At 53.4% G+C, this 23,778-nt stretch overlaps 2 protein-coding genes across 11 annotated transcripts in view; both read left to right on the plus strand.

The window, feature by feature from the left end:
* TXNRD3 (thioredoxin reductase 3) overlaps window positions 1-23,332 on the plus strand; it is a 33,963-nt gene extending 10,631 nt beyond the window's left edge. For 4 of the 9 annotated variants that reach the window (XM_024763353.1, XM_024763354.1, XM_024763359.1 and 1 more), the window contains 6 exons: window positions 410-502; window positions 6,204-6,280; window positions 7,040-7,196; window positions 10,429-10,585; window positions 17,203-17,337; window positions 17,548-18,198. In XM_024763353.1, the coding sequence (XP_024619121.1) occupies window positions 410-502; window positions 6,204-6,280; window positions 7,040-7,196; window positions 10,429-10,585; window positions 17,203-17,337; window positions 17,548-17,810 (882 nt within the window). In that variant the 3' untranslated portion in view covers window positions 17,811-18,198. Of the gene's footprint in view, window positions 1-409; window positions 503-6,203; window positions 6,281-7,039; window positions 7,197-10,428; window positions 10,586-14,671; window positions 14,768-15,595; window positions 15,940-17,202; window positions 17,338-17,547; window positions 18,199-23,235 lie in introns of those variants that run through there. The other 5 variants (XR_003005708.1, XM_024763355.1, XM_024763357.1 and 2 more) reach the window with 5 other exon arrangements.
* Window positions 23,237-23,778, plus strand: part of CUNH3orf22 (chromosome unknown C3orf22 homolog) — a 2,951-nt gene continuing 2,409 nt past the window's right edge. Inside the window, exon 1 of one of the 2 annotated variants that reach the window (XM_024763362.1) lies at window positions 23,237-23,365. In XM_024763362.1, the coding sequence (XP_024619130.1) occupies window positions 23,277-23,365 (89 nt within the window). In that variant the 5' untranslated portion in view covers window positions 23,237-23,276. The remainder of the gene's footprint in view (window positions 23,366-23,778) is intronic. The other variant, XM_024763361.1, reaches the window with a different exon arrangement.

A 23,778-nucleotide genomic window follows, 5' to 3' on the forward strand; every position in this document is an offset into this window, starting at 1 on the left:
AGTGCTGAGGCCTCTGCTCAGGCATCCTCCCCAACTCCGCACCCATTTATGCAGCCGCCTGCTGGGCATCTCCACGTGAATTCCTCTCAAGCATTTTAAATTTAACAAGTTGAAATAAAGCTCTGGATTTCCCCACCGAATGTACTCCCTGCTGTGTTTCCGGCCTGTCTCAGTGCTCGGGAAGTGGTCCCCTGGAACACGCCATCTGTTAAGTCAGTGCCTGGAAAGCATCCCTCTGTGGCTCCCCTTCTGTTGTCCCCAGCTAACCCAGCAACTTATCTCTCTTCCACATTGTCCCTTGGGACGGCCCTCTTTTCTCTGTCCAAACACCTAAACATACACACACCCTGTGGTCCACCTGTTTTCTGTCACCTGTAGAGATAATCCTTGCACTGTTCCTCCTCCCCAGGTTCAGCAGTTGGAGAAGGGGTCACCCGGGAAGCTGAAGGTAGTGGCTAAATCTACGGAAGGGACAGAGATCATTGAGGGCCTTTACAACACGGTGAGTTTCTGTCGTGTGAGCAGTGGGTGGATGAACGCGCTCATAAGTTAGTGCAGATGAAACTTAGGGGAAAATTATACCAGCATTGACTCTTTTCTTGATTCTTCGTGAGAGTCTGATACATATGGAAGGTGGTTGTGCTGTTGACATTTGATAGTTTTCAGTGGCACAGGAAGCATACGATGGTAATATACGTGTGTGTGTGACTATGCAGAGAACAAAATCTGGAAGCAGGTATACCTGCTTTTAGTGCTTACTTCTGGGGAATTAGATGTCTTATACATTCCTGCATTTGAATATTTTGCAATAAACATTGAATATACTTTATAATCAAAACAACAGTAAAGATATTTTCAAAAACAATGTAAAATCTCCAGTGTGACTAGTCCCTGGACTTTTGGGTGGCAACAATTCTAATTTAAACTGATGATATTTAGAGACCATTTCTTTTGTAAACTGTAGTTTATACCTTTAACGTAAACTGTACACTTATGTTTTACACACTCTTATAACATGATTCTTTTCAATTAAAAGTAGATAACGTGGAGAGGCTCACCAACGCCAAAAATATGTAAAACAAAAACAAAAATAAAAATCAGCCTCTGTTCAGATTTCGATTAGGATTGCGGTGGATGCGTAACCAGTTGGAAACACTGGACTTCTTTGCAGTGTCCATTCTCCCAGTCCATGAACATGGTATATCTGTCCTTTGACTTAAGCCGTCTGTCATAGTTCCCAGCAAATTTAGTACATTTCTCTGTAGACATCAAGAAGGTCTTCTGTTAGATTTATTGCTAGGTACTTACATATTTCTGTGTAGTTACAAACGATGTTTTATGAAAACAATGTCATTGTCTTTCACTGTTTGTTGCTGATATATAGAAATGCAGCTGATTTGTGTGATTTGACGTAGTATTCAGTAAGCTTGCTGAAGTCATATTTGGTTATGTATCCTTAGACTTTGTGTACATATTTGGTTATGTATCCTTAGACTTTTTGTACATATTTGGTTATGTATCCTTAGACTTTGTGGGGTCTTCTTTGTGCATGTTCATATCGAGGGTTTTGCTTCCTCCTTTCGACTGTTTCCCTTTCCTCCTTCTTCTTGCACAAGGGCACCAGCCACGGCCTCCAGTGCAGTGTTAACAAGAAATGCAGAGCCAGGTGCTCCTGTCTGTTCTCAGGGTCGGAAGGAAGGCTTTCACTGTTTCATGGTTATAGAGTAATGTGTTCCATAGGGTTTGGGTAGATATTCTTAATCACGCTAAAGAAATCATTTTCTATTTCTCGTTTGCTTAGCGGTTTCATTTGTTATTTGGGTTTTGTTTGTTTTAAAAGTCAGGATTGGATTTTTAGCTGTAAGATTGTTTCTTTTGTAGCTGTTATGATTTTTTTTTCTTTAACCTGTTAGTGTGTTGAATTACATTGGTTTTCTAATGTTCAGTCAACTTTGTATTCCTGATAAACCCAACTTGGTAGTGGTCCTTTTTATATATTGTTGGATTTGGTTATTTAGAATTTTTGCATCTCTATTCAAGAATTGTATTGGCTTATAATTTTCCTTTCACGTACTGAACTTTTCAGGTTTTGGTATCAAAGTTATTCTAGCTCATGAAAGATGTTTGGAATATGTTCCTTCTTTTTCTGTTCTCTGGAAGCATTTAGTAATACTAGAATTAGTTCTTTGTATGTTTGATAGAATTCACTGATGCAACCACCAGGGCCTAGAATGTTCAGTGAAGATATATTCAATTTTCTTTAACAGTCAGTGGACCTTTTAAAGCTTTCTACTTTTTTCTATATCAACTTTTGATTTGTTATATTTTCTCAGAATTAGTCTGTTTCATCTAAGTTATCAAATGTATTGGTATAAAGTTGTGCAAAATATCTAAAATTGTGAATTGTTTATTTTTGTAATGATGTATCATTTACATGTAGTGATATACACAGTTCAATTGGCTTTGACAAGTGTACATGTTTCTGTAATGCACACTCCTTTGAGAGTAACAGAGCATTTCTGTGGAGTCGGAAAGCTGTCTCGCACCCCTTCCCAGTACCTTACCCCAAGCAACCCTGATCTGGTCTGTCACCAGAGACCAGCTGTTCCTATTTAGATGTCACGATGTGGAGCCACGTGGTACGTGCTCCTCGGGGTCTGACTCGGGATCCATCCATGTGGCGTGTATCAGTGGCTGGCTCTTTTCACCATATGAATTGTCTGAATGTACCACAGGTCACTTTCCTGTGGAGGGATGCCAGGCTGTTTGCCCCTGGGTTCTTGTGACGAAAACTCTGTGAAGGTTCTTGCGTGAGGCCTTCTGTGGACACACGCTTTCCTTTCTTGTGGGTAAATACCTAGCAGTGAAATTGCTTGGTCATTGGGGACTTCCTGTGTTTAACTTTTGGGGAAGCTGCCAGACAGCTTCCAAATGATTGTCTCAATCTATATTCCCACCAAGGATGCATGAGTTGTGGTTGTCCTGTAGCCTCACCAACATTTGGTGTTGTCGACTTTTTTGTTTAAGCCGCTCCAGTGCATGTGTAGTGGAATCTTGTTATAGGTTTAGCTTGCATCTTCCTAGTGACTACAGTGATGTTTGGCAACTTCTCATGTGTTTTTTGGCCGTTTAAATATTTTCCCTTATCAAGTGTCTGTTTGAGTCTTTGGCGCATTTTTGGTTGGGTTATTGAATTTTATTTGGAATTGCAGGAGTTCTGTGTGTGTTGTGGGTACATTCCTTTTTCAGATGTGTGTGTGTGAATATTTCTTCCCACCTAGTTGCCCATTTAGTTTTTTATGGCATCTTTTGATGAGCAATAGTTTTAAATTTTTGCTGAAGTTCAATTCATCAGATTTTTGTTTTATGATTAAAGTTCTCTGCGTGCTCTACCCAGAGGTTGTGAAGATATTCTACATTTTCTTCCTGAAGCTTTATAGCTTTATCTTTTATGTTTAAGCCTGTAATTCATCTTGAACCAATTTTTGTTTACAGTGTGAGGTAGGAATTGAGGTTCTTTTTCTTCCGTGTTGATACCCAGAGCCATCTGTGAAAAGACTTCTCTTTGTCCATTGAGTTGCTTTGGTGCCTTTGTGATCATGTGATGTTTAACTGTGGGTCTGTTTCTGTCCTCTCTGACCTGTTTTGGTCATTGAAGCTTTATAGTAAGTACTAGACCAGGGAGGGTAGGCTCTCTAACTTTCCATAGGGCCTTTCCATATGAAATTTTTTTATTGAAGTATAACTGATTTACTTTACAACTAATGTTGTGTTAGTTTCAGGTGTACAGCAAAGTGATTCAGATATGTGTGTGTGTGTGTGTGTGTGTGTGTGTGTGTTCTTTTTCAGATGTTTTTCCAATTATAGGTAATACAATATACTGAATACAGCTCCCTGTGCTCTACAGCAGGTCCTTGTTGATCATCTACTTTATACATAGTAGTGTGTGCCTGTTAATCCCAAGCTCCTAGTTTATCCTCCCCACCTTTTCCCCTTTGGTAACCATAAGTTTGTTTTCTACGTCTGTGAGTCTGCTTCTGTTTTGTGAATAAGTTCATTTGTATCATTTTTTTAGATTCCACATATAAGTGATATCATATACTTGTCTTTGACTTACTTCGCTTAGTATGAAAAGCTCTAGGTCCATCCATGTTTCCAATTCGTTAAAAAAAAAAAAAAGTCCTGCTGGGATTTTGATTGAGATGGTATTGCTTATGTAGATGAATTTGCGAGAACTGACATCTTAACAACATTGATTTTTCCAGTACACGAACCTCATACATGTTTCCATTTATTTGCGAGTTCTTTAGTTTCTCTCAGCAGCTTTTTGTCATTTTGCTCTAGAGGTCTTTCATGTATTTTGTCAAATTTATCTCTAAGTATCTCATATTTTTAAGCTACCGTAAATGGTATTTTAAACTTTAAATTTTCAGTGGTTAGTAGGTAGTAGTAGAAATACAAATGCTTTTTGTATATTGGCCCCCTTAGGATTTATTCTGGTAAAACACCAGTTTTGTTCCTTCTTTCCAGCCTGCGTGCTTTCGTTTCTTTTTCTTGCCTTGTTACACTGACTAAGACATCCACAACAGTGTTGAATGGAAATTGTGGGGGTCCCCATCTCAGCGGTGAGGCCGTCTTTCATCACAGCTGGGATGTGAGCTCTCGGGTTTTGCAGGTGCCTTTTATCAGGCTGGGGAAGTGCTCTTTAATTCTGCGTGTGCTGAGGACTTTATTAAAATCCTCAACGGGTGTTCAGTTTTGTCAAATGCTGTCCCCACATCTATTGGGATGACTAAGTTGTTTTCTCCTTTATTCTGTTAATGTGGTGAATTACACTGATTGATTTTTGTATGTTAAACCAGATTTGTATTTTGGGGACAAAGCCCGCTTTTTTCACGTTGCTCTATTTTACTTGCTGACATCTGTTAAGGGTTTTGCATCTGTGTTCCCGAAGAGTGCTGGCTTCTCATTTTCTTTTCTTTTCCTGCCCTTGTTTGATGCTGTGTCAGGTGATTGTGCCGGCCTTCTACAAAGGACTTGGGACGTGGTCCCTCTTCTGTGTCCCGGAGAGTTTGTGTATCATTGATGTTATTTCTTTTTTTTAAAAAATTATTGATTTATTTTATTTATTTGTTTATTTATTTATTTATTTGGCTGCACTGGAAAAAAAATTATTGATTTATTTTATTTATTTTTGGCTGCACTGGGTCTTCGTTGCGCACAGGTTTTCTCTAAGTTGTGGCGAGCGGGGGCTACTCTTCATTGCGGTGTGCGGGCTTCTCATTGTGGTGGCTTCTCTCCTTGCGGAGCACGGGCTCTAGATGCGCGGGCTTCAGTAGTTGTGTCACGTGGGCTCAGTATTTGTGGCTCATGGACTCTAGAGCTCAGGTTCAGTAGTTGTGGCGCACGGGCTCAGTTGCTCTGGGGCATGTGGGATCTTCCTGAAGCAGGGCTCGAACCCGTGTCCCCTGCATTGGCAGGCGGCTTCTCAACCACTGCGCCACCAGGGAAGTCCTTAGTGTTATTTCTTAAGTGTTGCATAGACTTTACCAGTGAAGTCACCTGGGTCTGGAGTTAACTTATGGGAAGTTTATACATCGTGGATTCAGTTTCTGTAGTGAGTATAGAGTTCCTTAGTCTGCTAGGGCTGCCATAACAAAGTGCCACTAGGTGGGGTTTCTCTCGCCTCTGGAGACCAGACCCCTGAGATCGAAGTGTGAGTAGACTGCTCTCCTCTGAGGCCTGTCTCCTGGGCGTGTAGACGGCCGACTTCTCCGTGTGTCCTCACGTGATCACCACTCAGTTTTTGTTGTGTGTGTCCCAAAAACCTCTTCTTATATAAGGACACACGTCAGACTGGGTTTAGGCCACCCTAATGGCCTTGTTTTATCTTAATCACCTCTGCAGAGGCCCCATCTCCAAACACAGTCACATTCTGAGGTTCTGGGGGTTAGGGCTACAACATGAATTTGGGGAAGGGGCACAGTGCAGCTCATGACGTAGGGTTACTCAGACTTGTATGGGTGCAAGTTCGGTACATTCTGTCCTTCAAGGAATCTGTTTTGTCGAAACTGTCAAATGTATTGGCATAGGGTGTTCATGATATTCTGTTACTGTCCTTTAATGTCTGAAGGGTCCACGGTGAGGTTCCCTCTGTCGTTCCTGTTATTGATCGTTTGTTTTTGCTCTCTCTCTAAATGTAGGTTTTGTTAGCAATTGGTCGTGACTCCTGTACGAAGAAAATCGGGCTGGAGAAGATTGGTGTCAAAGTCAATGAGAAGTGAGTCCCGGGCGTCACCACCCAGCGCTGCACGGGGCAAGACCCAACGCTACACAGGGCAAGTCCCAACACTGCACGGGGAAAGTCCCAGCGCTGCACGGGGCAAGACCCAGCGCTGCACGGGGAAAGCCCCAGGGCTGCACGGGGAAAGTCCCAGCGCTGCACGGGGCAAGTCCCAGCGCTGCACGGGGAAAGTCCCAGCGCTGCACGGGGAAAGCCCCAGCGCTGCACGGGGCACGGTGTTTCTACACATCAGCTCATGGAGACTCTTATCTAATTACTAACATGCAAAGTTTCGATGCTTTAAATTTACTTTGTAAGTACTGTGGCAGCTCTGTATTATCAATTTTTTCATTAATTAATTGATAACTCTTCATGTTTTTCTTAAATATCTCATACATTAAACAGTTATTTAAAAAAAATTGTGGGAATGTATTCACCTACTTTCTGAATGAATGAATGAATGAATTTGTATGTCCTTGATCAGGCACAGAGAAAAATTTCAAAGCTATGGGTTTGAGTCTGGGGGACTCTAGAGATACTTCGGCACCCAGAAAGTGGGCCCGGGTTTTCAGACAGAAGGGTGTTTCTTCAGGAGCCGGAGGTGCCCCGGTTGTCTGAGCCTGCAGACGCTTCACTACACAGTTGCCTGAGCGCTTCGTGGGGTCTTTCTCTCTGAATCAGCCTTTCCCTGGACAGGCGTTCGTGTCCAGCAGTGCATCGTCGTCATAATGTCTTTTTTCTTTCCAAACGTAACAGGACTGGCAAAATCCCAGTGAACGACGTGGAGCAGAGCAGCGTGCCCTATGTGTACGCCGTCGGGGACGTCGTGGAGGGTCAGCCTGAGCTCACGCCCGTCGCCGTGCAGGCGGGCAGGCTGCTGGCTCGAAGGCTTTTTGGGGGCCGTTTAGAAAAGGTAAGTTTCTTACTGCTGTTTCTGAGATAATGTCTAAAGCAAAATCATGATTTGAGGGCAATCAGTACAGCTGGCACCGTGCGCCTGTTTTGCCGGGGAAGCTTCCCCCTAAACCGTTTGCAGTTCTGTACCGTTTACTGGTGGTTTAAATAAGTATCTTATGCGTATCTTAACGTGCAAGCCATTGTACTGGGTGACGTACGGGGGGCGCCCAGGTAGGGACATCCTGTCTCCTGACTGGAGGGGTCTGGAAACGCATCCTGGGCAGATGCTGCTCTGTCACCGGGTGGCAGGGCCCTGCGGCCCGGGGCGGACGGGGCCGGCCTCTGCGCCTGCCCAGCCCGTGGACCTGGTCTAGCCACCCTGCTCCTCCGGACTCCGGGCTCTGTTTCAGCCGACGCACGGCTGACGGTGCATGTGGCGCCCCCTGCAGTCTCCCCACCTCCCACAGTCTCTGGTCACAGACGAGCCTCTTGCTCTGCGGGCTCTGTCTGCCGGGGCCGACGGCGGTCTCGGGAGCCCCCAGCCCTACGCGTCAGGAGAGCAGGGACCCGTGCCCTGCTGGCAGATGAGGGGCAGCGGGGGAGGTGGCCAGGCTGCGTGGGGGGGTGCTCAGGGGGCTTGCTGTGCTGCCCCAGCCTCAGTGCAGAGAGAGGCCTGGCATGTGCTGGCAGAGCGAGGGGTCCCACAGCTGGGAGGGAGGAGTCTGGGAGCCAATCTGGTGTCAGATCATCAAGAATCTGGGAGGCTGCAGTGAGGAGCTTTTACGTCCCCCAGCGTTTCATTCAGAAAGGCGTCAGACTGCAGAAGGTCTAGTGACAGTCACCCTACGGGCCTCCCACCCGACTGTGCAGGTGTTAATGCCTCCCGCCTGCATTGCCCAGTATGTGGATGTTCAGCACAAAGACTGTTTTGCTGCGCTTCTGGAAGTGAGTGGCAGGCGCTTTGCCCCCAGAAAACGCCTTCAGCAAGCTTCTCCTAAGAGCAAGGGTGCTCGCCTCCATAACCACAGCTGCATCTCCGCACTGAGCAAGTGAGCAAAGGGCGTCACCCGCGGGCACACGTGCGCATCGCCCGGCACATCTGGCTTTTCAAGCTCTTAGGTCTCTTTTAATCTGCTAGAGCCCCTGCCTCTATTTACCTGTTTCTTTGCTTTATTTCTCAAGATGGGTTTTTTTTTTTTTTGGCGGTACGCGGGCCTCTCACTGTTGTGGCCTCTCCCGCTGCAGAGCACAGGCTCCGGACGCGAAGGCTCAGCAGCCATGGCTCACGGGCCCAGCCGCTCCGCGGCATGTGGGATCTTCCCGGACCGGGGCACGAACCCGTGTCCCCTGCGTCGGCAGGCGGCCTCTCAACCACTGCGCCACCAGGGAAGCCCTCATGACGGGTTTTTTGACGGATCCAGGCTACTCTTCTTGCAGAGTGTCTCACGTCCTGGGTTTCTCTGATGCTTTGCCTGAGCGGGTTCAGGTGGGATGTTTGGGGCCCGGCTTCTTCATAAGGAGCTCCGTGTGCTGTGTTTCACCACCAGGTGCCCAGCGAGGTCGTGTGTGGAGACCTCGTGGGCACACGGAGGTGTGGGTGGGGCCGTGGCCCCGCTGGCCTCGGCGGGGGCAGGGTGTGAACGGATGGGGGCGGATGGGGAGCTGCCCCTCCCCGGGGCGTGAGCACCGGGCTCTAGGAAGCACAGCAGTTGCCTGAGGTCCTGAGAAGCGGATCCCAGGGGCGGTGGGCGGAGACGTGAGAAGACAGGGCAGCGTGTGTGCAGAGAGAAGTCAGAGGACCAGGGCGGGAGGAAGGCTGCAGGTGGGGTGAGGCGCGGGCCCGCTCAGGTGGAGGTCGGAGTTCAAGGTGTGGGACGTGCTTTAGGTGAAAGGGGAAGCTGGGGAGTTTCCTGTTGGTTTCCCTCAACTGATGTGAAGCACGAGAAAAGCACCTGCTGAGAATGAGGCGTCCCCTGTAAGCCACGGGATGCGGGGTTGACGGCCAGAGTGATGAGCAGCCGAGGACCTAGGAGGGGTCAGGAGCTGCTACGTGCAGCCGTCTGCGCTTCTGTGGCTTCCTGTAGCCGTGCTGGGAAAAGAACAAACGCTTGGCTGGTCCGCGATTTGCAGGTCGTGGAACACGACGTGTCGGGGCCGAAGGTGAGGGTCAGGCTGGCACGCGGTGTCCACATTGTCCACCGGGTGCAGGGACGCCCGGTGGCGCGTGATTGGCTTTTCTCTTGGGCCGCAAAGCAGCGCCTTGCTCAGGCCGTCACGTCGACGGGGTTTCTCGTGAGGATCCCACAGTAACCTGGAGGGAGGACCAGGCTGGGGTGGGGCTGGGCTCGAGGCTGCTCTGGGCCCCGAAAGGGTGGGGTTCCTGGTTGGCTCCCACTCTGGCTCAGCATTTCTTCCTGTCCAACCACCACCCAGGGGCTTCACCACTGGGGGCCTCTCCCTTCGCCTCTAGTTCATATCCTACAGAGGGAAGAATTAGATGGACGTGCAGTGCTGGGCCTTGCCCCTTGCCCCTTTTCCTCTTGCAACCTGGGCAGCCGGTCGGTCCCTTTGGGTTGGAGTCTCCCCTGAGCTAGTCACCTGTGAGCTGTTGGCGGGGTGGGGGAAGTTGTGCGGTGGGCACCGCTGCCCTTGCGGAGCTGTGGGCGGGAAGCACAGTGACCTTCCTCGCTGGCTCTGCCCGCCCCCTTTCTCGGCCCCGCACACGCTTTCTCTCTGTGCAGTCACAGTCTCCAGACAGGCGTGCGCCTGTGCTCACACTCGCGGCCCGGGATGCAGGGCTGCTGGGGACGGCGTGTGGGGCTCAGGGTCTGCAGCCTTCCCGTGATGTCCTCCTGTGCTCTGTCCCAGGCTGATAAGGGCCCTGAAGGGTCCCATCTCCGGGCCCCGCGGTGTGGCGGCCCTCCATGCGCGTGGCCGTCTCCCCGGGGCGGGCTGGGCCGCTCGCCCTGCCCTGCGCAGTGAGCGGCTTCTCCGCTCATCCCTGCAGGGCCACGGTCATGTGCACGGCTGCGGTGGCCCAGGTCCCGGTGCAATGGCAGCGCGTGGTCCCTGCCCCGGAGTCGGGGCGCGCCCGTCTGCTCAGTGACTCAGTTGCCTGAAGCGCTGGCGGTGAGGGTCACCTGCACGGGGCCGTGCTTGTTGATCTTCCTTTTACAAACGTGCGTCGTATGGATTTTCCCTGTAAAAAGGACCACGAAATGAAAGACCGTGACTGGTTTGTCTTGCAGTGTGACTATATCAATGCCCCCACCGTGGTGTTCACGCCCCTGGAGTACGGCTGCTGCGGGTACGCGGAGGAGAAAGCCGTGGAAGTGTACCGGAAGGAGAATCTGGAAGTAAGGCGGTGTGACTGTGGCATGTTCAGACCTTCTCTTTTAATCCACGGTTTGTCTTCAGCCACGTTTTATTTTGTCGTTTTGCGAGTTGCTGTGCTGGTTGTGTTGTAGGAAATTGTATCCCTACTTCAGGAAAACTGGAAATTGGATAACGCGAGCCCTGTCTGTAGCGGACTGTAATAGTCACACAGCCGGGGAAAGAAGGGCGCTGCGCGCGGAGGCTGACGGGAGGCTCCGAGCTGCGCGCGGAGGCTGACGGGAGGCTCCGAGCTGCGCGCGGAGGCTGACGGGAGGGTCGCCGTGCGACCTTCGGGAGCGCCCGAGGCCTTGCGCAGGGGTGGGAGGCAGGAGCTGGGAGACGCGTCGGCTCCTCTCCCTGGTCGGGGTTCACGTGTGTGTGCGGGCAGTGCGGTCCCTGCAGGAACAGAAATGCACGGAGCGGCAGAACGTGGCCCTTCCCTGCTCCGAGTTCACCCGTAGTTCTGGCCTTTGGAGCAGCTGACTGACTCACTGTTGTTCGTCTCAGCTACAAATTATGAGGGACGTTCGCTGGTCCGGGCTGGGTCTGCCGTCCACCCCCGCCCGCTTGGCGTGACAGGAGCCAGACACAGGCAGGACCTGGTCCGGGACCCTCCGCCACCCGCGGGCTCAGGGGAGGGGCAGGTCCGGGGCTGTCGGCCTGCTGGGGGCCCTTCAGGCGCCCCGAAGGTGCTCTCGCCTCGCCTCCACCCCTGCCTGTCTGGTCCTAACTGCCTCGTAAGCAGGAGGGGCGGGGAGGTGAACAGGGTCAGAGGTTTAGGACTACTCGAAGTTTGAAGCCGCAGGCCCTCCCCTGGCTGCGGGAATCGTCTGAAGCACGGCGCCGAGGCTCCCGCGCTAAGTGGCCGAGTGACTTCCTGAGACTCTCCTTTACGTTTCCGGGCTGGGGGACCAGGATGATGACAGACGGTGCTATTTTAGGTGGTGTTTTCGATGGGAAATTTCCATTGTAGAGGACTTTATTTGCTACGTGTTTATAATTCACTTCTGGTAATAATGAACCACCCGTTTGCAGTGGTGAACTTTTACTTGGGTCTTGGAAAAGTGATGGTAACAATTATGGATTTAACACTTAGTTCTAAAACTTTCCGAAATCAATGAGCAATTAAGCTCGGCAGGCACGTGAGAGGAAGGATGCAGGAGGCTGTACCCCAGATAAAGGGATGTCTCTGTAGGAAGGGTTCCCAGGTTTGTGCGGTTACTTTAAGGTCTCTTTCCTGAGGCTCACTGCAGATCAACCCACCTAGTCTGTACATTTATTTATTGCATTTTACAGGACTGAAAATTTGATCTATTAGTATTTTTTTAATATTCCAACTATAAAGAGGAATGAGGAAGCCTCTCATAAATACACATATAATTCCTTTTAAATGAGGAAATTAAGGTGGAAAGAAGATGAGGGTAGAAACAATAAGACAGTGTAAGAAGAAAGATTAATTTGTTCACAAAATTCATGCCGTAACGTCCGGTGGACTTTCATCTCTCTGATAATGCACTTGTATGCAGAGTATCTAAAGAACTCTTACAACTCGACAATAAAACCCCCAAATGACCCAGTGTTTTAAAGGGCAAAGAATCTGAATAGATGTTTCTCCAAAGAACATACACAAATGGCCAATAAGCACATGAAAAAGTTCTCAGTATCATTAATCGTCAGGGAAACGTACATCCAGACCTTAGTGAGATACCACAGGGATGATTTGTAAAAATGTTCACCATTTCTGTGGGTTGTCTTTTCACCTTCTTGATGGTGCCCGTTGAAGCACGAGAATCTTTCATTCTGATGAAGTCCAGTATGTCTTTTTTGTTTTCTGTTGCCAGCCACATGGACTTTTGATGTCACTTCTGATAAGTCAGTGCCTAATCCAAAGTCGTGAAGATTGATGCCTATGTTTTTTCTTCTAAGAGTTTTAGAGTTTTCAGCTCTTCCGTGTGGGTCTGTGGTCCATTCGGAGTTGTTTTCTGCACACGTGTGAGGTAGGGGTCCGACTTCCTTCTTCTGCATGTGGATGCCCATTTCTCTGGGAACAGCTCCTTCCTAGTAGAGGAAACACCGCCAGTGATCCAGCTGCAAATCTGAGCATAATTGGGAGGGTGGGGAAGAGGGTGCAGGGGCCGGGGAAGAACGGGTGAAATCCTCCTCAACAGGGCGAGTCAGTAAGTGAAGCTGAGCACGGAGTCGCGTGAGAGCAGCGCGAGCGTGTTGTGTAGAAGCCCGGGGGCGACCGGCCGCGCAGGACGTGCAGGCGGCTGTGCCGACTAGTTAAAGGGGGCACCGGGGCGGCCCGGGCGGCTGTGCCGACTGGTTAAAGGGGCACCGGGGCGGCCCGGGCGGCTGGGTTCATCACAGAGCTTTGAAAATCCGCACATAGTGAGCATAATTTGATTAAGAGATTAAAACTTTTAAAAAAGACAATCATGGGAGATTCTTTGTTTGTTTTGGCCTCTTGCCACGTGGCGTGGGGGATCTCAGTTCCCCGACCACGATCGAATCTGCGCTCTGAGCAGTGAAAGCACCTGGTCCTAAGCACTGCACCGCCAGGGAATTCCCAGGGGTGATTCTGAATAAGGAGAGTACTGGGGGGAGACCAGTCCTGTCAGAGACTGAAATGCATCCTCTAACTACACTAATTAGACTTGCGCCGGAGTGGCACGCAGGTGGGCAGGAAGATTAGTGGGACAGAATCTGGAGCCCAGATTGATTCAAGCGCTTAGAAGAGTTAACGTGTGGTAAAGGTGGTATTTTAAATCTGTGGGAAAGGATATTCTAAGGGTGCTGGAGTCTAAGGGGACAGCCTTCAGGGAAAATATGAAGTTGGGTCCACGCTTCACACCCACTTTGAACCAGAAGGATCAGAAACTTAAAGTAAAATCTTCCAAGTACTAGGAGGAAAAACACAGCTCACACACACGAGGAAAGGAGTGGAGGGTGTGGGAAGAGGTGTGGGTGCAGGGGCTCAGGGCACGTCAAAGCCAGGAGCCTGCAGTTTCAGAAATCCTGTTTAAAACCTTGGAGTTTGCACCATTTCTTTTCTTAACCCTAGGGGTGTATTTTAGGAGTACTGCCTTGAGATGAAGAAGCATTTATCTTCTGTTCCTAATAGCCACAGAGATTGACAAGTTTGTATTAAAATATGAGGAAGAGTTTATTTCTCTTCTGTTAAATACACATTAAACCTAATGTTTTTTGTTAGAAGTAGCTGTGAACTATGATGTGTTTTAAATAAAATGTCATTTCAACTACGTATGCATTAACCACGGATGCTTCCTTAACTTTTAAAATGGTTATTTCTGGACAGTGGGATTTTTTTTCCCACTTTCTTTGTAATTCTCTGCACTGTGTTATTCTTTTAATAACTTTGTATCATGGTTATAAAAACAATGAAGACAGTATTCCAGCTGTAAAATACACAATCCTATTAAAGAACAAAGAGCCAGTACTTCAGTCCCTCCACTGCAGGGGAGAGCTGAGAACACATTCTCATCCTGGCAGCGCACACAGAACCACCGCCTTCTGCGTGGAGCGGTTAGGCGGAGGGCCACCGGGACGTGTAGCTGCCCCGAGGGGATGAGGGGACGGACGCTGTGTGGTCCGTCCCTGAGGCCTGAGCAAGTTGGGAGCCTTCGAGGTACCCTGGGCTCTGGCAGAGGGGGGCCTTCAGGTGGCGGGGGCAGTGTTCCTCATACCGTGGGTGGCTGGACTGTCTTGTGGCTTCTGCTTCTCCTACATTTGGTTTGAATGTGAACCTCACAGGAGGCGTGTGAACCGATGGAGGGCAGGACCCAAGGCTTTCTTTACTGTCTCAGCCCCACAGGGCCTGGCGCGTTGGCTGCTTGGAGAGTAGCCCTCTAGGTGCTTGAGAAGCGAAGTTAGTTAATGGGAGATGTTTCGGGACGAACGGCAGAGCAAAGCAAAGGTCACACACTCTGCAGATGGCAGTTAGGAGCTCGCCCAGATGCTCCCGTCAGATTCATAAGCTGGGATCATGCAAGTTTAAACTTCTGAGAGCTGGTACAGAAATTGTCGTCTTTGTATAAGGAGGAGCCTGTCAAGCGGCGGTCTCCGTGGACACCGACCTTGGCCTCTCTCTTGCAGGTCTACCACACTTTGTTCTGGCCTCTCGAGTGGACAGTGGCCTGCAGAGACAGCAACACCTGTTACGCGAAGATTATCTGCAGTAAATTCGACAATGTACGTCATACGGTTGGAAGCAGGAATGTTCTAATTGTAAAACAAATCTTTTATTCTAGTATTTGGGTTTTTATAATCTCTTTAACGATAGCTCTAAGGGCCAGGTGGAAATCCTTGAAACTGTTACCCGGGCACTGTGTCTGAAGAGTGACAGCTGGGCAGTGACTTAACTTTTCAGAGTCATCAGAATGTGTCACTCCAGAGCTGTCTACCTTGGCAGTTTAGAACCACAGGATCTGTGAAAATTTGGGTCATCAGTGATGAAATTTAAGGAGTGTGTTTGTGTACATTTGGAAATACAGGCATACCTCAGAGATACTGCAGGTTAGGTTCCAGAACACTGCCATAAATCGAGTTTTGCAGTAACGTGAGCCACAAAATCCTTTGGTTTCCCAGTGCTTATGAAGGTTATGTTTACACTATATGGCAGTCTCTTATGTGTGCAATCGCGTTACGTCTAAAAAGACAATGTACGACCTTAATTTAAAAATATGCTAAAAAACCCTGACCATCACCTGAGCGCCAGCCAGTTGTAGCCCTTCTGCTGGCGCAGGGTCTCGCCTCCGGTGCTGGCGGCCGCTGACTGATCAGGATGGAGGCTGCTGAGGCTGGGATGGCTGCGGCCATTTCTGAGAACAAAGCCACCATGAAGTTCGCTGCACTGATGGCCTCTTCCTTTCATGAATGATTTCCCTGGAGCAGCAGTGCTGTTTGGCAGCATTCTACCCACAGAACTTCCTTCAAAACTGGAGTCGATCCTCTCAAGCCCCGCAGCTCCTTTATCAACGAAGTCTGTGTCACATCCTAAGGCCTTTGCTGTCGTTTCAGCTCTCTGCACAGCCTCTTCACCAGGAGTAGCTCCGTGTTAAGAAAGCGCTCTCTTTGCTCATCCACGAGAAGCGGCCCCTCATCCGTTCCCAGGTTTCATCGCAAGATGGCAGCCATTCAGTCCCATCTTCAGGCTCCACTTCTAGTTCTGGCTCCCCTGCCGTTCCCACCACGTCTGCAGTCCTTCCTCCATGAAGTCTCGACCCTTCAAAGTCATCCAGGAGGGCTGGAATCAGCTTCTTCCAAATTCCTCTTCATTTGGATATTCTGACCTCTTCCCATGAATCACAAGTGTTCTTTTTTTTTTTCCTCTTAATTTTTATTGGCCACGCCATGCGCGTGAGGCACGTGGGATCTTAGTCCCCCGACCGGGGATCGAACCTGCGCCCCCTGCACTGGAAGCACGCAGTCCTGACCACCGGACCGCCAGGGAAGTCCCGCAAACGTTCTTAATGGCATCTAGAACGGTGAATGTTTTCCAGAAGGTTTTCAGTTTACTTTGCCCAAATCCATCAGAGGAATCACCGTCTATGGCAGCTACAACCTAACAAAGTGTATTTCTTACATAATAAGACTTGAAAGTCCACATTACTTCTTGATCTACGGGCTGCAGAAAGGATGTTGTGTTGTCAGGCATGAAAACAACGTTAATCCCGTCGTCCATCTCCATCAGAGCTCTCGGGTGACCAGGTGCGTTGCCAGTGAGCAGTGACCTACTGCCCCTTTCTTGTACTTTTGTCCAAATTTCCATTTCTGGAGTGTCACGCCACCACTCACTGTCTTCCTGGAGCTATGCTGAAAACCACGGACAGGCTTCCATCTCTCAGAAGCTCCTCACTTTCATCAGTAAGTGGCTTCCCCCTCTCTGGGCCGCGCCTTCTCCCACTTTGCTGCACGTGCACCCCTCAGAGGTTCCCGTCCACGGCCCCCTGGGAGCGCAGCTCACGGGGTATCCGTTTGCCCACCTGCCGCGGGAGCCTGGAGAGTGGGGGGCACAGACTCCTGCCGCCTCTCATGCCCTCTCTCTTCACCTTGTGCACTTTAACCCTGAAGCTCTGGATGAAGAAAAGTGATGCGAAGACATGGAGAGAGGAAGCCTGAGTCCCGGGAGTGCACAGGGACGAACCCGCGTCCCCCGGGGCTGCATGCGCGCAGGGACGAGAGCCGTGCGTCCTTACGGCTCGCGGTCCCTGGGGTGGGGTGTCTGCTGAGCCGACTCGGAGCCGGGCAGCCTGCGTCCTGGGCTGGGAGTAGCGCCTGCTGCCTCCGAACTTAGCCTTATTCCAGCACCGGCTGTTAGTCGGGTTTTGTCGTGTTGTCATTTAGCGCGCTCTCAGTGTAATGCAGAAACGTCCATCGTACTGACAGACTCCTTCGCGCAGCAGGTAAATTGCCCGTTCCGGTAAAGCTGAGTGCGTGTTCACACAGGCTGTGCATTTACTGGCTCACCCAACAGATTCTCGCAGGGCACGGTTTCATGGTGCTCTTCTCTGCTCAGTTCAGCATTAGAGGTGCTTTTCTCTGGGAGTTGCTGTCAGTTTCAACGGTGAACTTGGGATGACAAGATCCCTCTTCAGATCCTTAACCTACTGGCTTCCCTTTGGAAGGATCGGGTGATAGGATTTCACGTCCTTGGACCGAAGGCCGGCGAGATCACCCAAGGATTTGCAGCCGCCATGAAATGTGGGCTCACGAAGCAGCTGCTGGACGACACCATTGGGATCCACCCCACGTGTGCACAGGTACGGACACGGGAGCTTGTAGATGTGGACTCGGTGTGGTTTGGAAAACTGTGATGAAGCATGTTGTCAATAGACAAATTTTATATTCATAACTGCTCTGTATGCCTTAAAGGATGATGTTGATGTCACGTTCAGGACGTGGTTTCTTAGAGCAGAGCTCCAGTACCGACAGCTAAGTGTGAATTCGTGTTGTTTCCTTCCCGTGGGCAGGTGTTCACCACCCTGGAGACCACGAAGTCATCGGGGCTGGACATCACGCAGAAGGGCTGCTGAGGCTAAGCCGCTGCTGTCGCTTTCCTTGTCCCGCTCCCGTTTCTGTGAAGACGGCATGCTCTCGGGTAAGCCCGGGGACAGCGTCGGGGCAAGGAGGCGGGACAGCAGCAGTGCCGTCCACCCGCCTGGCTGACGGGGAGGGGCAGCCACGCTGCGTCCTTGACGTCTTAGCTCGGAGCCGCCAGGTGAGCCAAGACTGACGTCTTCCCCATCAGCTCCCCCGACAGAGCTTTTAATCACACAACTCATCTAAGTCCATGTTCCCGGTTGCTACTGTTTTTATCCCCTTGCTTTCCTGAGTCCACGAGATATTTTCTTTTACGAAACTGACTATAAAGTGGGCATCTTCAGTGCATGGGCGTCTGGGACGCCCCCGTAGCTGCCGCAGAGCACTAGTGTGCCACCTTCTCCCGTGGGCGCGTGTGCAGCCGCCGGCAGGCCGCCTCGTCCTCTCCTGGTTCCCCACAGTGACCACCTGGCCGCTTTCCTCTTCGTGTCACTGGACTGAGCAGAATATCTCACGTCAGAGAGAGATGCTTGGACTTCGCATGTTGATCTTAAGAATAATATTAAAAAGTTCTCAATACTGTATTACGTGAAACGTAATTTAAAACTTTTTTATTTTTTTGAGGTACGCGGGCCTCTCACTGTCGTGGCCTCTCCCATTGCGGACCACAGGCTCCGGACGCGCAGGCTCAGCGGCCATGGCTCATGGGCCCAGCCGCTCCGCGGCATGTGGGATCTTCCCGGAGCGGGGCACGAACCCGTGTCCCCTGCATTGGCAGCAGACTCTCAACCACTGAGCCACCAGGGAAGCCCTAACTTTAAACTATTTAAGTGGTTGTTCTCAGTCTGTTTCCTTACAGTCGGGTTCAGTAAGTGAACAGGTCATGTTACGAGATTCCTTTTGAGTTTGCACCCCTGTCAGCATTTAAAAGGCCCTTGAGGTGGGAGGCCCACCTGGGGCCCTTTGGGAACCTTGTTTTCTTGGGAGCAGACCCCTCCAGCACCAGGTTGAGGGTTCCAGGCGGCAATGCCCTCCTGGGCCGTAAGCTGGCTGCCTGCTTCTGTGGTTAGAACATCTGGGCCTACGTTTTAAAAGACGCTCTAAGCCAGGAACCAATCGGGGCGCATCATCTGTGGGCGGGGCCGGGGCGGGGGTTGGGCACCCAGAGTAACGCACACAGGGTCCACTTACAGACCCATCTTTCCACTGGGGAGGCAGAAGCAAGAGAGGCGGTTGGAGTGATCGGGTCGTGTGTGCCCAGGGTGGCACGGCGAGTGGGGCAGGGGCCGGGCTCTCACCTGGCACGCCCACGGCCAGCCCAGCCCTTCACAGCCCCAACCCCCGTGTGAGCTCAGAGGGGCCGATGGGGCCCTGGGAGCGTGCCGACGCTCCCCCGCTGCTCCTTCTAAGCCGTGGTCCAAGACGCCGTGGCCCAGAGAAGAGTCAAGGGAACCTAAGTCAGGCTTAAGGCTGTGGACAGCCTGCTGGGAAGTCCAGCTCCTGCACAGCCCTGGAGGCCCGTGTGGACCCGTCCACCTCCCTCCCAGGCTCCTGGGAGTCTCCTGACAGCACAGCCGTCTCTGCAAACCTCCTCCTCCGTCTCACTCTCCCTTTCTTCTGTGACCAAGAGGTTGGGCCTGCGCGGACCTCTGGACCAGGCTGGCGTCCCCAGCACTGCTCGCCCGGGGACGGGACACCACAGGCCCCAGGTCAGGCGTGACCGCCCGGGCCCGAAAGGCTGCCCCCACCTCAGGGCACGAACAGCTCCGGGGAGGTCCCTGCAGGGCTCCCCTGGGACCAGTCGGCAGCTCAGACCTGCCCTGTCCTGCGTCCCTCCCTCGGCAGGTCCCTCGACTAGAACCCGCATCTCGGGGCTGCTCCGGGGACCCCAGCTGACACGCTCCCCACGTGTTCGCTCGCAGATAAAGGCCTAGGACATCAGGGCAGGAGGAGGCCTTGCTTTTTATACCATTTGCCTCTCCTCTTCTCCAGTCCCCACTTGGGACACAAGTGCCCTGGCCACGCTCGCTGTTGCTAGGCCGGTGGCGACCCTGACGGTTCTGAGCCTGGCGGGGCCTCCATGGGGAAGCAGGCCCCGGAGGTGCGCCCTAACCAACCGTACTCCCCTGCGTTGGCCCAGCCCGACGGTTCCGGGGCTGCAGCTAGGGCTCAGTCAAGGTCAGCCAGAAAAGGAGCTCTAACGCCACCAGGGCGAGTTGTTCGCTATTTCTTGGCCTTCTCTTGCACTTAGTCTGAAGGAGGGCTAGGGGGCTCTGCCACCAAACGTGTAGGTGTGGGTGCTCCCGTCCGGGGTCCTCGAAGCTGGAACGTCCGCCAGCCCAGCCCTCACGCAGCTGCCCTCACGGCCATGCCCCGGCCAGCAGGGCTTCAGGCTGGATTCCAACCCACGTGGCTTAGTGGCTGCAGTGTCACTGATTGTGACCTCAGGGGCTTCTGATGCTGCAATGAGCCTGTGGGCCTGGCCCCTGGGGCCCTGGGGCCGGTGCTCCAGGTGCTCACCTGGTGCATGGCAGCCAGGACCGTAGCCAGCGTCTCCCCCCCCACCCCGCTCTGGCGTCATTCAGGTGGCCCGGTGAGTAGCTGGCCCCTTGGGGGGTTCGCTCACTCACTCCTTTCTGGCTGCAGGCTCCCTGCTGGGGGGGCTGGCTTGGGGGCGTGGGCAGTGGCCCTCACATCGGCATCTTCCTGGGCAGGGTCAGTGCCAGGCCCTGCGATCCATACCCTGACTGGGTCCCTGCTGGGAGCGGGGAGGCAGCCTGTGTGGCTGGGAAGGGCAGCCCCAAGTCGGCTTGGGGAGCAGCAGTGGGACGGAGGCCTGCCCCGGACCCGGCAGGGCCCTCCTGCCCCGCGGGAAGCAGGCTTGGCACAGTTTGCAGGGCCAGGCCCAGGGCTTGGAAGGTCTGCAGGTGGGGCCCAGTGGGCGTGGGGTGCTGTCGCCCAGCCCCTCCAGGACTGCACCACGTGGCCCAGACACAGCCTGGACCCCACCTCTTCCCCACGTGCTGGGGGAGGGGGGATGCAGGCAGAGCAGTTAACTTTTTTTTTTTTTTTTTTGTGGTACGCGGGCCTCTCACTGCTGTGGCCTCTCCCGTTGCGGAGCACAGGCTCCGGACGCGCAGGCTCAGCAGCCATGGCTCACGGGCCCAGCCGCTCCGCGGCATGTGGGATCCTCCCGGACCGGGGCACGAACCCGTGTCCCCTGCATCGGCAGGCGGACTCTCAACCACCGCGCCACCAGGAAAGCCCAGCAGTTCACCTTTTAGAGCCTCAGTTTCCTTACCTGAAAATGGGATGATGGTAATATGTCCTCCATCAGATGGAAACATTAAACAAGGTCCTGCACGGAGCTTAACAGGCACTTCACCTCCTGTGCGGACCCAGCCCCGTCCTGTACCAGGGCCCTCTCCTGGCTCCTCGGGGGAGGGGGGCTGAAAGCTTTACCTGATAGCAAAGGGCTGGGGGCCAGGGCCACTGACAGGTCCCTGGTGTCCTCGTAACAACCCTGGTCCCACGTCAGAGGCCACAAAGGCCCCTAGCCTGCGCTGGTGTGGAGCTGCCCCGTCCACACGGCCCTTTGCCGGCGGCAAGTCAGGGTCAGGAGGACTCCTTGGTGGGGCCCGGCCTCCAGGACGCTGTGCTCGGGGCTCACAGGCCAGGGCTTCCTGCGTGGCCTTGTCCAGGTGCTCTGTGCCCAGTGGGGCCATCCAGCCTCACGGCCAGCACGCTCTGTCACAATGCCGGGGCACCTGCCCCAGGCAGCCCTCGAAGCCCTCCGGGGGAGCAGCCTGGCCCATCTCTCCACCTCTCCCCCAGGAGAGAAAACCCAATCCCCACTGGGACAGCGGCCTCCTGGGAACCCAGACCCCAGGCTTGGGAAGGGGCGCCTTGTTTTCTGGCGGCTTTGCTTCAGATTTCAGGAGATCCATTATCATGCAAAGTGTTGTCATGGAAACCCAGCTGCTGGGACTCCAGAGGGTTGGGTGGGCAGCCCCAGCCTGGGATGGGGGGTGGGCTTCAGGTCTGGCAGGGAAAGAGGAGCCAGCAGCCAGTGGCTGCCCCGCTCCAGAGGGGTGTGGCGGGGGGAGTGATGCCGGGGCCAGACGGCCTGTGTGTGTGTGCTCGCGCTTGTCTGTGGTCAGACGCGGTGCTGGGGGGACCTGACCAGCCTTCGCCTTCTCCGCCTGGTTCCTGGCGGCTCAGCCAGTCCCACGGCGGGGGACAGGTGCGTGCTGCTGTGAGATGCCTTACTTGGGAGCAGCTCCCGCGGCTCGGTAGGGGTGGGAGGTGAGAAGGGGGGAAAGAGGCACTCCATGTAGTGTCCCCACGGTGGGCAACTCCGCCCAGTCCTGCCAGGTCCTCCGCGGGCCGTGCTGTGGGGAGCGCGCCCCGGAGCTGTCCTGGTCAAGGGGCCGGGCAGCCCAGCTTTCCTTCCCCACCCTGTCCCTGCGTCGCCAGCGGGGCTGCTTCCAGGGCACTGGCTCCCGGGAACCTGTCTGGCCCGGGAACCTGTCTGGCCCGGCGCAGTCAGACCCGCCCGTCAGGCGTGTCCGTGGGTGGCTGACAGCATGCACCCGATCCCCACCTGGAACCAGGGCCTCGGCCGGCGCTTCGGGACCTCCCACGCTGGGAGCCTCCGCGCCTGTGGAGCACGGGGTGCCGGCAGGTGGCCGGCATCGGCCCACGAAGTTCACGCACGTGCGGAGGAGCTGGCTGTGGGGACCACGGTGTAGCCACATTAGGACAGCCGCTGGGGTCAAGGGGCACATGAAGCCCCAGTGGTCAGGGCTTAACCCCAGCCCTTCTCAGCCCTGACTTGGGTTACCCTTACTCTTGGGTGCCTTAAAAGAGAACCACTCGTAACTGCTGGGCAGGGAAAATGACCCAGCGACTCGAAAACCACGAGGCAGTTCCCTTTAAAACTAAAAATGGGCCTCCGTCAGCCTGGTGACTGCACTCCTAGGCGCCCACAACAGAGAAACAAAGTCTTGTCTTCGTGCAGAAACTTGTACGTGAACATCTGCAGCAGCTTTATTCGTAACACCTCCAGCCTGGGAACTGCCCCGGGGTCCCGTGGGTGACAGTGGGTCCAGCTCAGCCCTGGGCGGGAGCCCCCGCAAACCCAGCCCTGCGACGGCAGGAGGACGCCAGTCTCCAAAGGGCGCCGGCCGCGCGATCCCACCCGTACAACCCCGTGCACGTCCTCACACAGAGGGGGCAGATCCGTGGTGGCCGCGGCTGGGGTGCGGTGGAGGAGGATGTGGCTGCCGGCAGGGGAGCAGCTGGGAGCCTCCTGGGGCCGGTCAGCCGAGCGTCCCCTCGACCGTGGGGCGACACGGAGCCGCACACGGCATAGAACCGCATCGAGCTGCACGCTCACACACACACATACAAACATACATACACCCTAACACACACACACACACACACACACAGCAGAGCAAGCATCCTGGAGCGGGGTGCTGAGGCGGGGCCCCGGCTCACCGGCAGTTCACAGCCCTCCCCTCGGCCCCATCTCCCGGGCAGACAAGGGCGGGCGGTCAGTCAAAGGGAAGCCATGCCATCCAGGTCCCGACTGGCTCCTCCCGCCTGTCTTCCAGCTGTGGCTGAAGGGCGAACCCCAGCTTAGCCCCCTTCTGCGATGGACGTGAAGGCCCCCAAGGGGTCCCACCAGGGTAAGAAGAGTAAGAACAGGACCGAGGAGAAGTTTGCCAGGAAGTTTCCGTACAGGTACCAGACCCTGAGCGTGGACTCTGACCCCTGACCCCAGACCCTAACCCTGGACCCTGAGCCCAAGCCCTAACCCCGAGCCCTGAGCCCAGGCCCTGAGCGTGGACCCTGACCCCTGACCCCAGGCCAAGCCCTGCCTCCCCGCAGGCACCCCAGGAACGCACTCTGGGGCGCAGAGCTGGAGCGGGGCAGTCCTCTGTCCACAGGGAGCTCCCTGACCAGCTCTGCGCTCTGTGACGGGGTCCACCTTCGCCCCCACCCCACCCTGAGCCAAGGGCCTCCAGAGAGGGGCCCAGGGCCCCTGGTCCACCCCAGAGCCATAGCCAACCGCTTCCTTTGGGCCAGTGGCCCTGTCACCCGTTCACAGCACCTGCTCCTGTGAGGGTGTGATGGGATCCGGCTGCGGGAGGCTG

Source organism: Neophocaena asiaeorientalis, unplaced genomic scaffold, assembly GCF_003031525.2.
Source record: "Neophocaena asiaeorientalis asiaeorientalis breed wild unplaced genomic scaffold, Neophocaena_asiaeorientalis_V1.1 scaffold433, whole genome shotgun sequence".
Classification (NCBI taxonomy): domain Eukaryota; kingdom Metazoa; phylum Chordata; class Mammalia; order Artiodactyla; family Phocoenidae; genus Neophocaena; species Neophocaena asiaeorientalis.